The sequence below is a fragment of the Scylla paramamosain genome, chromosome 24 (genome assembly GCF_035594125.1).
Source record: "Scylla paramamosain isolate STU-SP2022 chromosome 24, ASM3559412v1, whole genome shotgun sequence".
Classification (NCBI taxonomy): domain Eukaryota; kingdom Metazoa; phylum Arthropoda; class Malacostraca; order Decapoda; family Portunidae; genus Scylla; species Scylla paramamosain.
The window spans coordinates 6,192,656-6,206,355 of NC_087174.1; the positions used below are offsets into that span (position 1 = coordinate 6,192,656).

Below are 13,700 nucleotides of genomic sequence, written 5' to 3' on the forward strand. Positions count from 1 at the left end.
TCTATGGGATCTAGGGAGGCTGGTTGTGCGAGGCGTGTTACGTACAAATCCTGTGTTCATTCCGGATTGCCTAAAGTTTTTATCCCTTCTCCCGTGAATTCGCCGTCTCAAGGAGAGGATTCAGAGATATGGAAAGCCAATCAAGCCTCAAAAGTTTACGAAATGTTTACCGAGCGCGAGCAGTGGGAAGGAGAGAATGAAGGAGGATTTGCATTATGGCCTCACCGCCTGTACGCAGATGGCAGCACGAGAGCACAGGGTAAACTTAAAGACTGCAGCATAAACTCATTAAATAGATGGAAAAATAATGTTAAATAAGGTAAGGTGATTATATCGTAAACTATGGATCATTCAAGCATAAATAAGCATTAATATAAACAAGCATTGGTTGGTAGGTGGTCACGTGCTCCCGCTCACGCACCGCCAAGCTCCACCGCTTCCTGTGCTCTCCGCGCCGCGCCGCACCACCATCCCTCCATTACCAGCAGCCGCCTCCTCGGGCCGCACGTCTGCCTAACAATTTCCAACAACAACTCACAGCTTTAAATAAAATATCGCACTCCATTATGACTAGAGCAATTCGTGTTTACTTCCCCGCGAGGCCCCACTGTATACACACACCATGTTATGAAAACTTGATCCGCTTAACTCAGGCGGCACACAGCCTCCCTCTCAATCCCTTCCCCGGCTCGATCCCAGCCGCTCTCCCTCCCTTTTCCCTCTCCCTCACAACGAAGATCCGTTGGGTTGACTTTTGAGGTGATTGGCTCGCAAGGGAGTGGACTGGGAGATCGGAGAGATAGCTACACCACCGCGAAATTTTCACCCATATGTTTAGTGATGGCGGCGTCCCCTAGTGAGCCGGCTTCCTCTCCGCCTCGCCCCACTCCGCCACGCCCGCCGCCACCCACGCCGACCTGTTATCACGTCTGAAACAGCATGAAAATACAACTGCCACTTACTGTGTGTTGCCCAGGCGGGAAGATTGTGTTGCTTGTTTGCTCCCTCGTTCCATAACGCGCACACACACAAATAAATTCACACTACACCCGCGGCCACGAGCGCCACTCACTGGCGGCGTTGTCGCCGACTGGCATTGAGACTCGCACCGCCTCGCTTAAAGTTTCATTAACATTCGAAGTTTTGAACAAACTTTATCCGACACTCTGAACTCACCGAATCAAAAACTATAGTCTTTGTAACCTGGCAAACGACGAAATTAAGACACATTCGTGAATGGAAAAAAAAAAAAAGTTGCGAAAAGTGCGAAAGTAAAGTAGCGAAAGAGACAAATTATACCGTAAACAGTCGCCTTGAATGTTTCACTCATAAACTTTGATAATGTTGGTGATAAACGTAGCCCGATACGAGGCGGGCAAACACCAGCTTGTTTGATTTGTGTGTTTGAGCTGCCAGTCGCCGTACCCTGCTATTCATCTCCCCTCGCTGGGAATTTCTTTGATCTTTTCAGCGAGGAAAGACAGGGAAAAAAAGCTAAACCGTGATAGGTAAAACAAAAATGAGATGCATAAAACGAAGTGATCTCACGGCCACCACCGCGGAGTAGTTTTCTCGCATCCTGTAGAGGGAGGGAAGGGTGAGAGCTGCGGTTTTCCTTTCCGCTATCAAGGCATCTCGTCCTTTGCAGCATCCCATTAATCTGGAAACTGCGGAGGGAGGGAGGCGGATGGCGATATACTAGGGATGAAGAAGGAAGGATTGGGTGAAGTATAGAGTTCGTAGGAGATACTTGCCTCAAAAAAGAAAAAAAGAAAAGACCTCATTCTGGATTCCCGCCAGAGCTAAGAATAATTTTTATCATTAATGATCATTATTATCATCATCATTGTTATCATCAGAGAATATCTTGATGATGGACAGTCAAGTAAGTTCTTCCACACAGCGATCAGAATGTTAAGAGTGCTGAGACTGTTGCTAAGGCCGGACTCGCAGGAGGCAGAACAATCCCCCCACTCTCTGAAATCAATGGCCACGCGTCCCTTTACGTCTCGGGTGATTAATAATGCGAATAAAAGAGGTGCTTGGGGGTCACTGAAGACGAGTGATTGACTAAGTTTTTGTATACAAGACACAGAGGTCAAGTAGTTAACAAATGATGGTACGAGACAGCAGTGCCTCTGAAGGAGATGCATTGCCCATACTGATACGTCTTGCTTCTCCCCGTCAGTGCATCCTCTCATGACACAACAAAGCACGTCCCATCTCATAAAGCTGAGAAAAACAAGGAACAACTCAACATCTGAGATGTTGAGTTGTTTCCTTGTTTCAACTGACTGCAAGCAAGCAAACCCCAAACAGGCAACCATGTCCTCGCTGCGGTGGTGCCGAGGTGTTGTGGTGCAGGGAGGTGTGGCCGGCACCCAGTCTGCGGGAGTCTGGGCACGTCCTCACCTAAAAAGGTCCTTGAGTTGTCGCCTTACTGATCCGAGCTCAGAAAACCGATTATGACATGTTTTGATCCCCGCCTCGCCACGCCGCCGCCTCGTCCGCTGTCTACCCACGTCTTCGTTCTGTTGCGTCTTATACAATAAATATAAATGCATCCTTTCTCACTTTCTAAGAAACAACTTAACTACCTTGCTCACCAGTGGTGTGGGTTGCAGGAGAGAAAGAATTGCTCCGTGAAGATAGGAACGCACCGAGAAAATGACATCGAGAGAAGCGGAACTGTTTCTTTCAGTAATAAATCTCATACGATGTACTTATGTGTCTCTCGCGTTGGTCCATCCGTCACTTCTTACCATTTTAATTAATGAAACTGTAATTGTGACAACAAACTGTGAACGCAAATTAGTGTTTTCACAACACCAACATGTAAATCAAATATGGCGTGCAAGGGAATGGCTGGGAAATTATTCCTGATTCAAGCTACACATTTTATATTTCAATATTTTTGTTTCGCATTTCTCATGTACAACACTGCTGTTATATCTGCAGCGGCGCCGACACGTGGGTGCTCCGCTGCAAGCTGGCAAGCTCCCGAGGCGGCGGGGAGTGGGAGGAGCCGTGTACTGTGTGGATACGATTACTCTTTCCGCTCCTCGCTGCCGTACGTATGTACATATCAACATGCTAAACACATCATGAGAATAAATATCACGAAACACAGCATTAATAACACTGCAGCACGAGCTATATATATATATATATATATATATATATATATATATATATATATATATATATATATATATATATATATATATATATATATATATATATATATATATATATATATATATATATATATATATATATAGTTCATCTCTTTACTGTTTCAAAAGTTAATAAAGTCAGGCCGCTTTTACCCACAGGCAGTTCCCTCTCGAACTAAATATTCCTTCAAGTATGACAATTAAAATTTGATGATAACTAACTAGTAAATGAAGCAACAACAAAAATAAGAAGCAAATTGCATTACTGCTGCATATTCTGGCATGAGGTATTCCGAGACTACTTCGTGAAACTTAATGAATGAATCCGCTTGCTTCACTGGTGACAAAACGGAATCTTTTTCGAGACCTCAAGCTTATAGATTAGCTCTCTCTCTCTCTCTCTCTCTCTCTCTCTCTCTCTCTTTATGTGTGTGTGTGTGTGTGTGTGTGTGTGTGTGTGTGTGTGTGAAGCAAACAGCAATATATTCCGCTTCAAAACAACACACGCGCTAATTAATGCTTCGCAGGAGAAAGGTTACTCAGCGACTACGAGTACATAGAACCAAAGCCTCCCCTGCGTTCCTTCCCGGTCCAGTGTCCACGAGCCCATGACCTCAACCCAAAACTTTTCACATTTCTCACAATGCCACTTTTCCTCGTCACGCGCTTGATTTTTACTGTGGGATTGTCGTTGGCTGATTGGCGATTGAACGAGTGAATGGAAGACGGTAGTTACGGAGGACAATGAGGAAAGCGAAGGCATGAGGCAGCAGGTCGAGGCGCTGCGCCTGTCACTCGTGCTGGACCAGCTTATTGGCGTGGCAGCGGCGGGAGGATCGTGTCCTGTTTGACCGCTGTTCGCCATGGGAGATTCACGACTGCTGCGGGGTGGCGGGTGGTGCCTAGGAGTCGCTCTGGTTGGTGTTCTTGTTGCACACACTTTGTTCTATTACCATGCTCATTGGTTCATGACTATAATCTGTGTGGGATCCCTGATATGTGCTTTCGATGTGTGAGTGACTGTTAACCTGCGTATTTCAGGTGGCGGCGGTGATGGCGTGTGCTGTTGTGGAGGCCGCTGTTATCAAGGTGAGTGCGCTGCCCTTGTAACCTCCCCGTAGAACAGTAAGTGACGGAGGGCCATTTTATGTAAGTAATAGTGGATGGATGCTTTCATTGCTACTCCTGGTCATAATTGATAGGTTTGAATGCATAAAAAGTTTTGCTATTGAGTGATGATTAACGAGCTCCTTTGTGTTAAAAGGTGTGACGTCCTGCGGCCGTATTCACGAAGTGCTCCTAGCGAGTCTTAGCTGTGAAATGTGTCATAGATGGGGCAAAACAGCACATTCTTTTTTATAAACTGCGAGCGTCTGTCGTATATCCGCGCAGGATGCTAAGATTGTGTTCACTGTCCACCCTGTCTTAGCTGCAAACGACAGACGTTCCCGCCGCACATCTCCAGCTGAAGAATTACCCAGAAAGGACGTATTGAATGAACTTAGTGACAGGAAATTTATCAGAAGCTATTGTTTATACGGTGCAGGTATTCTTTGTCACCGATCTAGTGAGAGAACCTTTATAGAGACACAGAAAGGAGAAATCCACTTACCCTCGAAATTTAGGTGATCATAACACTTAGATATCTTGCTGCTGGGAAAAGCTACTGAGAAAATACTGTTATGCAGTAGTGATGGCCTCGGGGATCGTCGAGAGAGCCAGCCTTGCCACCAAATCATTTGAAAACTGTTTGTTTGCTTTGAGGCGCTGCACTTTGAGGCGCTCCTACGGGATCACATTTATTTTATTTCAAAGAGTGAATTACCATCTTAACCCGCAGTGTCTCTTCTATCGATACATAAAAACGAAAAAAGAATATTTATAAAAGCTATAAATGAGCGTAAACGACAGCTTTTGCTTCGTCTTTTATTTGAAATCAGTAAGCGCTACATGTAGCAGACGATTGTGACAGACGGTTTCGCTCGTTATATCTTACGACATACGATAGACATATTAAGCTATGATACGCATACTCGTATACCATAGCTTTGACACGTGTCATAACTTGTGAAGAATACGTTCTTTGAACAATCACAACAGGTGAGATACACGCCATTTGATTTTCTTCTCCCCTCCACAGGACGAGATTGACCTTCAGAGGATGTTCTTTGGGCACAGTGCATCAATACCTCCCCTGTGCTTTCATAAGTTAGCCCAGTGCAAGCTGAACTGCCTGAGTTGTGACGCGTGTTACACAGACTACGTGGCATGCGGACTGGATGCCTACGAGACATCTGAGGCGTCCACCCACCAACCGTCCACCCATGAACCTTCCTCCCCAGAGCTGTCCACCCATGAACCTTCCACCCATGAACCGTCCACTACTGAAGAAGAGCCCACGGACACCCCGCAGCCCCACACTCCAACCAGTTCCTTTATACTTGACGAGGAGGACGCCGCATCGCCCGGGCCCCATCACAAACCGGACAGGATACGAATACCCATCTTATATGACCTCAAGTCCTGGAAAGTGAAACTGATAGAAAAACTTCGCCAAGCACTCAGGACCTCCACCACTACCACCGACGCACCTCTGGAGTTCCTCACCATGCCGTCAGACTCTGCGCAAGGTGACTCTGTTGGTTCTGCAGGGCATGATAGTGCCTACACAGGGCACGGGGGAGCCTACTACCACTACCACCACCACGCCCAGCACCGCCCTCGTCCACACTTCCCTGCACCACCACACTATCCTGATCCCTACTATCCTCCTTCCCACCACGCTAACCCCTTCCATCCCGTCCCTCAGTACCCTAGTCCCCATTACCAACACCACCCACACTATTACTCCCCCAGCACCCCCGAGCCTCATGCTCACCACGACGACGAGTCTTGCCCTCACCACGACGACGACGACGACGACACCAGCCACCCCGACGACACCAGCCACCCCGACGACACCAGCCACCCCGACGACACCAGCCACCCCGACGACACCAGCCACCCCGACGACAACGACGACGACGACACCAGCCACCCCGACGGCAACGACGACGACACCAGCCACCCCGACGACAACGACGACGACGACACCAGCTATCCCGACGGCGACGGCGACGACAACACCACACATCACCCCAACACACATCACCCCCACCACGACGACAAAAGTACTACCGCACCTCAACCCGACCACGACGACAACCACACCCCAGCACATCAACCCGACCACGACAAGACCACCATAGCTCAACCAGACGACGACACAGCCACCACACATCACCCCAACCAAGACGAGGACAAATACTACACCACCACACGTCACCCCGCCCACGACAGTGATGTAGTTACTTCTCACGAACAACCCAACGATAACACTACACGTCATCCCAACCAACACGATGACACCACCCACCACCACGACCAGGACGCAGCGCCGCCTTCCGACCACCACGACCAGGACGCAGCGCCGCCTTCCGACCACCACGACCAGGACGCAGCGCCGCCTTCCGACCACCACGACCACGACGCAGCACCTCCTCCCGGCCACCACGACCACGACGCAGCACCACCTCCCGACCACCACGACCAGGACGCAGCACCTCCTCCCGGCCACCACGACCAGGACGCAGCACCACCTCCCGGCCACCACGACCAGGACGCAGCACCACCTCCCGACCACCACGACCAGGGCACCACACGTCACCCCGACCACTACCACCAGGGCACCACACGTCACCCCGACCACCACCACCAGGGCACCACGCCAGAGCCTACCAAGAATCCACCTCAACCACACTATTATGAGAGTGACTCCACATCTCCCCCTGCTCCTCCCGCCACTGGAAAGCCCGCTCACCCGCACCACGAAGACGGCTACAGTTCCAAACATCCTGTAAAACCGCATTATACCAGCCACCACCACCACCACCCCCACCTCCACCCACACCCCGATCCACATCCCCACCCCCATCCTGAACCCGAGCCTGAACCTGTCCCAGAATCAGAACCCAGTCCCGACCCCGAGCCTGAACCTGTCCCAGAATCGGAACCCAGTCCCGACCCCGAGCCTGAACCTGTCCCAGAATCAGAACCCAGTCCCGACCCTGAGCCCGAATTTCATTTCCCGCCCCTCCCTGAGCAAAGTCCCGAGCCTCACCCTGAGCCCGGCCAGGTTGTCTATGGCTGAAAACTAACACCGAAGACGGTCTCGCGCCGAGGATCCCAGGAAGCAGTCCCGCCCTTGAGCAGCGTGGACTTTTCTTCCCGCAGCCTGTGCCACCTACATGGACGGGCGAGTCTTAGTACCCACGCAGCTCTTCAAGTCGTGGTATCGATATGTGCATGTGTAGTTTTTATTTGAAACTTGTTGCTTTTAAATGTACGAAGTTTTCGTGTGAATAAAATTTAGATGTGTTACTCTTTTTGACACTAGTTTTCTTTTATTCTTTAAAGTGTTGGGTTCGCAGGGTAGACTTCAATAATTGAAATTAACGAAAATGTCACAAATTCCTACCCTCTTTCGAATTAAAGACGGCTCCTGAACAATCAGCTTCGGTTAGTTACTGAAGACAATCAGAAAGCCATTGAGGCACGACTTGAATATCACCAGAACATTGTAAATGCAATGTTGTGCAACACTCGCTGGCCTGGCTGGTGAGCGACAGGCCGCCTGGGCACTGCTTTAGAATTAGTATCAAGTGTGCCAGGAAGTGTGAATGCGTGGTGGGTGATGACCGCTTCTTCAGAAGTGTGTTCAAACAATATGACTGAAATAAGTCACTGGCAACCTTATAAGTAATGCACGGCAATGATAGCCTAACATGAGGGGCCGTGGCCCTGGGCCTGTCAGTCGGTCTGGTACGGCGGCCCTGTACGAACGAGCTGAGCGGGCAGCGCAGAGCGGGTCCAGGGCAAGTATATTGTGTGTGTGTGAGGGTGCGCAGGTGTGCTGGCAGCGTGTGCCTTACGGCTCCACTGCAGTATGGTTTGCGTTGACACGTAAGGCGCCGTGCAGTAAAGGTGATGGAGTGGTGTGTTCCCTGCAGGGTTGAGCAAGATGTTTATGCACACACACGTGACAGCTTTGGTGTGAAGTGAATAAATGTTTTGATGGCGTCGACGACTGTAAGTAATTCTGAGCACATATGGAGACTGTTAAGGAGTTTCTTTACGAGTTCGTATTATTTTCTGAAGATAATCCAATACTTGAGTTGATAAGTCAAGAGCAAAACGTCTTACTTCTTTTAAGAACAAGAAGGAATAATCTAAATAAGCTCCACACGTGTTGAAATGCATCAAGTTGTTGACTTAAGTGCCACTTTAAGCAAACAGATGCTGTCCCTGCACTGAGCACCACGACACGTATTCTGCTACAAAGAAACAAACGTGGGTGGCTACGAGTTTCTGTCGAAGGAGACTGATGAAGCAAAAAAGAAAAAGAAAAAGAAATAAACACAAGATTGAAGTATACGAAAAGCTTCATATACACACAATGATAAGCACCACTTTTGAACATTTATATCAGTGAACCAGCGGGTGAGGGTCGTGTGTCGGACTGGTGCAAGGAATGGGTAGGAACGAGAGTGTGGGGGAGACAAAGTCCTCATGCTGGGAGGCTTACACAGAGGGGGAGAGGAAGCGCATCATTCCCGCAGTCACAATTGGCCGCGGAAGTGCTACATCCCACCATTAACTGTAAGGGACAACGGGTACTGCGAGTGTGACCTTGGCCGCCAGTAATCCTCGGGAGGGTGTGGGTGTGAGGCAGGCGAGGCTTGTTGACGGGCGCGGCCACTTGAACCATAACAGCGGAAGTGTGTGTGTGTGTGTGTGTGTGTGTGTCTGTGTGTCAGAGAGAGAGAGAGAGAGAGAGATATTATTTATATCTTAGCCATGGCATGTTTGTGTTACAGCAGTGACGCACGAAAGCATCAGGCAGTGGACGCCCGGCGAGCCATCCAGCGATGGTAACCAAGAACAGTGAGGAGGAGGGCGGCAGGCAGGGCCGTGCCGGGGGTCAGGTTGTCCCCAGTTTGGTTAGCCTCACCCTGGCCAAGGTCCAGCGCATGCTCACCTCCGCTGTCAAAAGCAGCACGTGGCCCAAAAACAAACAGACACTCACGCACGCCGTCGATACTCACATCCCTCACCACCTCAGACAAGAATTGCAGGTAAGAAAGATAATTAGAAGCGCCGTGTGCCGCCCTGCCCTGGCATCAGTGTCTGTATTGCAATGCAGGCTGTGTTACAAGCCGACAAAGGTGGCCAAGATAAAAAAAAAAAAAAACTACAGGCTACATAATGTCATCGGGCCTGGCGGATCCCTGTGTCATTTTATCACATGCATGACGGGGCGCTTTTTACACAATCGATTAAACACATAAGGATGACGATCGCACTTGCTGCTAAGACGTGTTGTCCCGTTACAGAACAAAGTCCTGCAGGACTGGCGTCTCTACGACACCATCTCTCTGCGGCTCCTAGAGTTGATACTCTCCCCGGCCACCTCCTCCCTGAGGCTGGCGCACGTCAGGGTCTTCTTCCGCGATGCCTTTCTCGGCCTCCTTCACCGCCTCACTGGCCTCCAGGAGCTGACCTTAAAGGTGCGTAGTTACAATAGTGGCATTCATCCTCCCCATATTTTTTTTTTTTTTTTAAAGAATGCAACTTACATCATCTTTTTTTTTCGTGGGATATTAAGCTTCTCTATTTGGTGTCTGGCGCTGCCGCTCACCGTAAGCTGACTGTTGCTGTGTCTGCAGGACTCGGTTTGGACGCTGAGCAGACCACAGGTGAGCGTGATGTCCGATGCCATGAGCAAGATGATGAACTTGAGGGTCCTTGTCCTCCACTACTGCGGCCACAACCTCCTGCTGGCTGCCGCCGCCTCCCACTGCCCCCACCTACAGGTAACCCACGCTTGTCTATTTGTGACTAAGTTATTTTAGGAGTCCTCATTGAGCAAAGGGAAAGGGTAGAGCCTTGACAAGCCAAATGAAACACATACATAGCATAGCATTGCGTCATACAAGGTACAAAAACGCCCCGCACACAGGCATTGTGATTGTATCCAATTATGTTTACATCACCCATCCTGATAGTCTTGACCTGAAGTGTTATCAGGTAAGGCTGACAGCCAGGTATAGGCATTAATTAACTCTGATTCTGGTGTCATATCGCTCGTAGATAGGCGGGGTTTCTTATCACCCAAATGTTTATTATTCGACAATCACGAGAGGTGAAGATATGTATCCACCTGTTTCCCCGTCACCACCTCGTCACGTCACCACGAGTGCCTTCTGTAACGATAATAATAATGATTCAGTACGGGTATCGGTGAGCCAGGTACCTTGTTCATGTGATAACAGTATTCATCAATCGTCCCTCCCATTCATGTTCATCAGTATTCAACTTGCCCACAACTCATTCATGTCCCAAACTTGTGAGAAGACCGCAGTGACTCATGGCTGCTTCCTGTCGACGTGTAGGTGGTCAGCGTGCGAGGATCACGTACGGTGGATGACTCAGGGGTGTGGAGCCTGGTGACCGCGCCCCCAAGCTGCCCCGCCCCTGCACACCGTGCCCGGAAGAAGAGCAGCATCATCGCCAGCTGGTACAGTGTTGTCAAGTCCCTCACCTCCGTGACAGCCGCCATGGAGGTATGTGGCAAACAGGTAAAATATATCACAGGTTTTCTTTTCTGTTTCTCATCAATGACAGCGATGACAAAGGTCAACAGTCACCAGTAATCTAGAAACCTATCAACAAAAATTTACTTTTTTTTCTTTAGTTCTTATCTTTTCCCCAATCGAAGTTTGTCATCAAGAAAAAGTTTGCTTTATCCATCAGTGAAGGTATCAGTCTTTCCGATAAATCAATTACCAATCGTAACTTCACTGACAACGCACCACACACACACACACACACACACACTACCGAACAAGAAACACCAAGGGACAGGAACTAACACTGAGGCCCTCCCCCAGCAGAAGGACGTGAGTTCAGACGAGGAGTCTCCAAACCTGCCCGTGTCCCCAGATAAAACCCGCAGCAGAACAACGAGTTTCCCTCTGAGTCCCTGTTGCGCCTCCCTTACCTTCGTCGACATCAGGTGCACCAGCGTCACCTCCGCGGGCGTGTACCTCCTGACCCAGGCACTCCAGCCCCACGCCCACCTGGCCTATGATACCTATCACGACTGACGAAGGGCAAACGTAGATCATAAGTTGTTTGTTGTTGTTGTTGTTTTTTATACTTGCAAACATGTCCGTTCTTATCGTCGCTCGTGTGTGTGTGTGCGTGTGTGTGTGTGTGTGTGTGTGTGTGTGTGTGTGTGTGAGTCATACGTTTAGGTAACTCAATGCTTTGTTCTCCGTCAGTTTCCAACCTCTGCTATGAAAAAACATTCCCATATCCTTGTCCAGTGCCATACTTCCACCATTTCCTCATTATATCCTTCCCCTTTCCCCCATCATGCACTTTGCCCCATCACGACACGCCCATGACACACCGCCATTCCACAGCAGAGGTAATCACATCGTTACTTCTTTCACGTCTCGTTCCGTTGTATAGATAACACATTGTGAAAAAAAATTGAGTCTAATCTTAATGGCAATAAAGTTAATTCTCAACTGTGAGCTTTTTCCATGTCACTTAACGTAGCGGTGAGTGGTGATTACTGAGTGTTGTAAAGAAAACGTTCAAACTGATAGGAAATATGAAAATGAAGGAGAAAAGGCTGTGGTAAAGACAGAGGCCGATGATGAAGAAGGGAAGACTGACAAACACGTAAAGAGAATGAAAGAAGGAAAGCCGAGAGATATGAGGAGAGGAAGAAGGAAGAAAAGTTGACAAAGACCTAGAAATAATGAAAGAAGGAAAGCTATGGCAAACGTATGAGGGGAGGATGAAGCAGAGAAGACATACGCATGAAGAGAATGGAAGAAGACGTGGAGAGGATAAAGAGGGAGGTCTGTAATCAGTGAAATGAACGTATAGGAAGAGCAACAGTAAACTACGATGAATTAATGGCATGATAATAATGTCAGTTTTCTCAAATTCCGGTAAATTGCGTCACATTGCAAAGATAATCCAGGCATGTTATTACTGCCACACTTTCTGGGAAGGAAGGAAAGAGTGCAATAGAAGAGAAAGGCGGGAACAGTCTAAAGTTCAGGATAAAGGAAAGGAAGCAACAGGGATGGGAAGTGAAAGAAACAACAAAGAAAATACAGAGTTAAGGAGAAAGGAAAAAGAGTGAGAGGGACGAGAAATGGGAGAGACGGGAAGCAAAAGTAGAATTTTTGGAAAACGTGGCGAGGAACTTTTCCTAGTACGCATAATACAACTATTGTGCTCCTTGCTACTCCTCCGTCTGAATTACTGTTGATATGAACGTTAGAACCGATGATGATAATGATAAGTATGATAATGATAATGAGCAGGCGGAGGAGGAGAATAACGCAGTAAATCCACAGTGGACGATATTTTCTCCATTCGTATGTCAAAACGTCTCAGCGACACGTGAAGGTCACACTGAGAAGGGAACGAACAGAGATGCGGGGAGAGGGAGAGGAGGGAAGGGAAGGAAGGGACAGGAAGGAAGGGAGGGGGAGGTGCAGGACACTCCCAGATTAGGGTATACGTAAAATTCCAACGCATCGGCGAGGAATGAACGCGACAGGTACGACGAAGGGAGGAAGTGAGAAATAACAAACACTTGAAGATGAAGATTACCTTACCCGTTGCCACAGTATTCCGTCCCTTGCGATAAAGGAAACAGATAGGAAATGCATACAAAACAAAAAAAAATATTATAAGTAGTTAGAGTTCTCCCACTTATCACCAAGACGATGGACGAGATGCGATTTTGCCAGTGATAAAGAATTACATGAGACTTGTTGGTAGAACTCATTACCGAGAGCCTGGTGGGGATGGATGGTGGTGGAGGGGATGTCCTCGATGGCACGTCCTCGCAGCGATAAGGGAGATAGCGTGGAGGAGCGAGGAGGCAGCGGCGGAAGGTCGATATTGACAGCTGTTCAGGTGATAAAGCTCATCTGTCCCTGAGTGTGGCTGTGTCCCTTCTTGTCTGTCTGGCTGCATAACACTCTTTCTGTCTGTCTGTCTGCCTCTCTCTCTCTCTCTCTCTCTCTCTCTCTCTCTCTCTCTCTCTCTCTCTCTCTCTCTCTCTCTCTCTCTCTCTCTCTCTCTTCGCTACCTGGTGCAATTAACCAAGACTTTTTTTTTTCCTTCTACTCTCGTTTATTGTTCTGCTATGTGACGATGACTAATGTGAATCTCTCTCTCTCTCTCTCTCTCTCTCTCTCTCTCTCTCTCTCTCTCTCTCTCTCTCTCTCTCTCTCTCTCTCTCTCTCTCTCTCTCTCTCTCTGTGTGTGTGTGTCTCTCTCTCACACACACACACACACTCTACAACGTGAATATCAATGCGAAAAAACAAATTAGCACATCAAAAGTACAATCATGCGAGGCCACGGCTCGGCCACCTGGCGGCTCGCGGA

The 13,700-nt window shown here is 48.6% G+C and overlaps 2 protein-coding genes and 1 long non-coding RNA gene across 11 annotated transcripts in view; 2 read left to right on the plus strand and 1 right to left on the minus strand.

Moving 5' to 3' along the window:
* Positions 1-1,782, minus strand: part of LOC135112637 (uncharacterized) — a 203,509-nt gene extending 201,727 nt beyond the window's left edge. Inside the window, exon 1 of the long non-coding RNA XR_010274522.1 lies at positions 963-1,782. This is a non-coding gene — a long non-coding RNA (uncharacterized LOC135112637). The remainder of the gene's footprint in view (positions 1-962) is intronic.
* A 2,160-nt stretch (positions 1,783-3,942) lies between these two features.
* LOC135112638 (uncharacterized) lies at positions 3,943-7,603 on the plus strand. Of its 2 annotated transcripts, XM_064027217.1 has the most exons (4): positions 3,943-4,093; positions 4,218-4,265; positions 5,317-6,193; positions 6,224-7,603. In XM_064027217.1, exons 1-4 carry the CDS (start codon positions 4,040-4,042, stop codon positions 7,363-7,365), a joined length of 2,121 nt encoding a protein of 706 aa, XP_063883287.1. In that variant the 5' UTR covers positions 3,943-4,039; the 3' UTR covers positions 7,366-7,603. The 2 variants fall into 2 exon arrangements, with proteins under 2 accessions (XP_063883287.1, XP_063883286.1); XM_064027216.1 differs by having other exon boundaries at positions 5,317-7,603.
* Positions 7,604-7,928: 325 nt separating this feature from the next.
* Positions 7,929-11,810, plus strand: LOC135112639 (uncharacterized). 8 transcript variants are annotated; one of them, XM_064027218.1, is made up of 6 exons: positions 7,929-8,089; positions 9,092-9,349; positions 9,608-9,781; positions 9,941-10,087; positions 10,667-10,852; positions 11,165-11,810. In XM_064027218.1, the coding sequence occupies exons 2-6, from the start codon at positions 9,143-9,145 to the stop codon at positions 11,378-11,380; spliced, it is 930 nt and encodes a 309-aa protein (XP_063883288.1). In that variant the 5' UTR covers positions 7,929-8,089; positions 9,092-9,142; the 3' UTR covers positions 11,381-11,810. The 8 variants fall into 8 exon arrangements, with proteins under 8 accessions (XP_063883288.1, XP_063883294.1, XP_063883295.1 ...); XM_064027224.1 differs by having other exon boundaries at positions 11,168-11,810; XM_064027225.1 differs by having other exon boundaries at positions 10,667-10,837.
* The last annotated feature ends 1,890 nt before the right edge of the window (positions 11,811-13,700 follow it).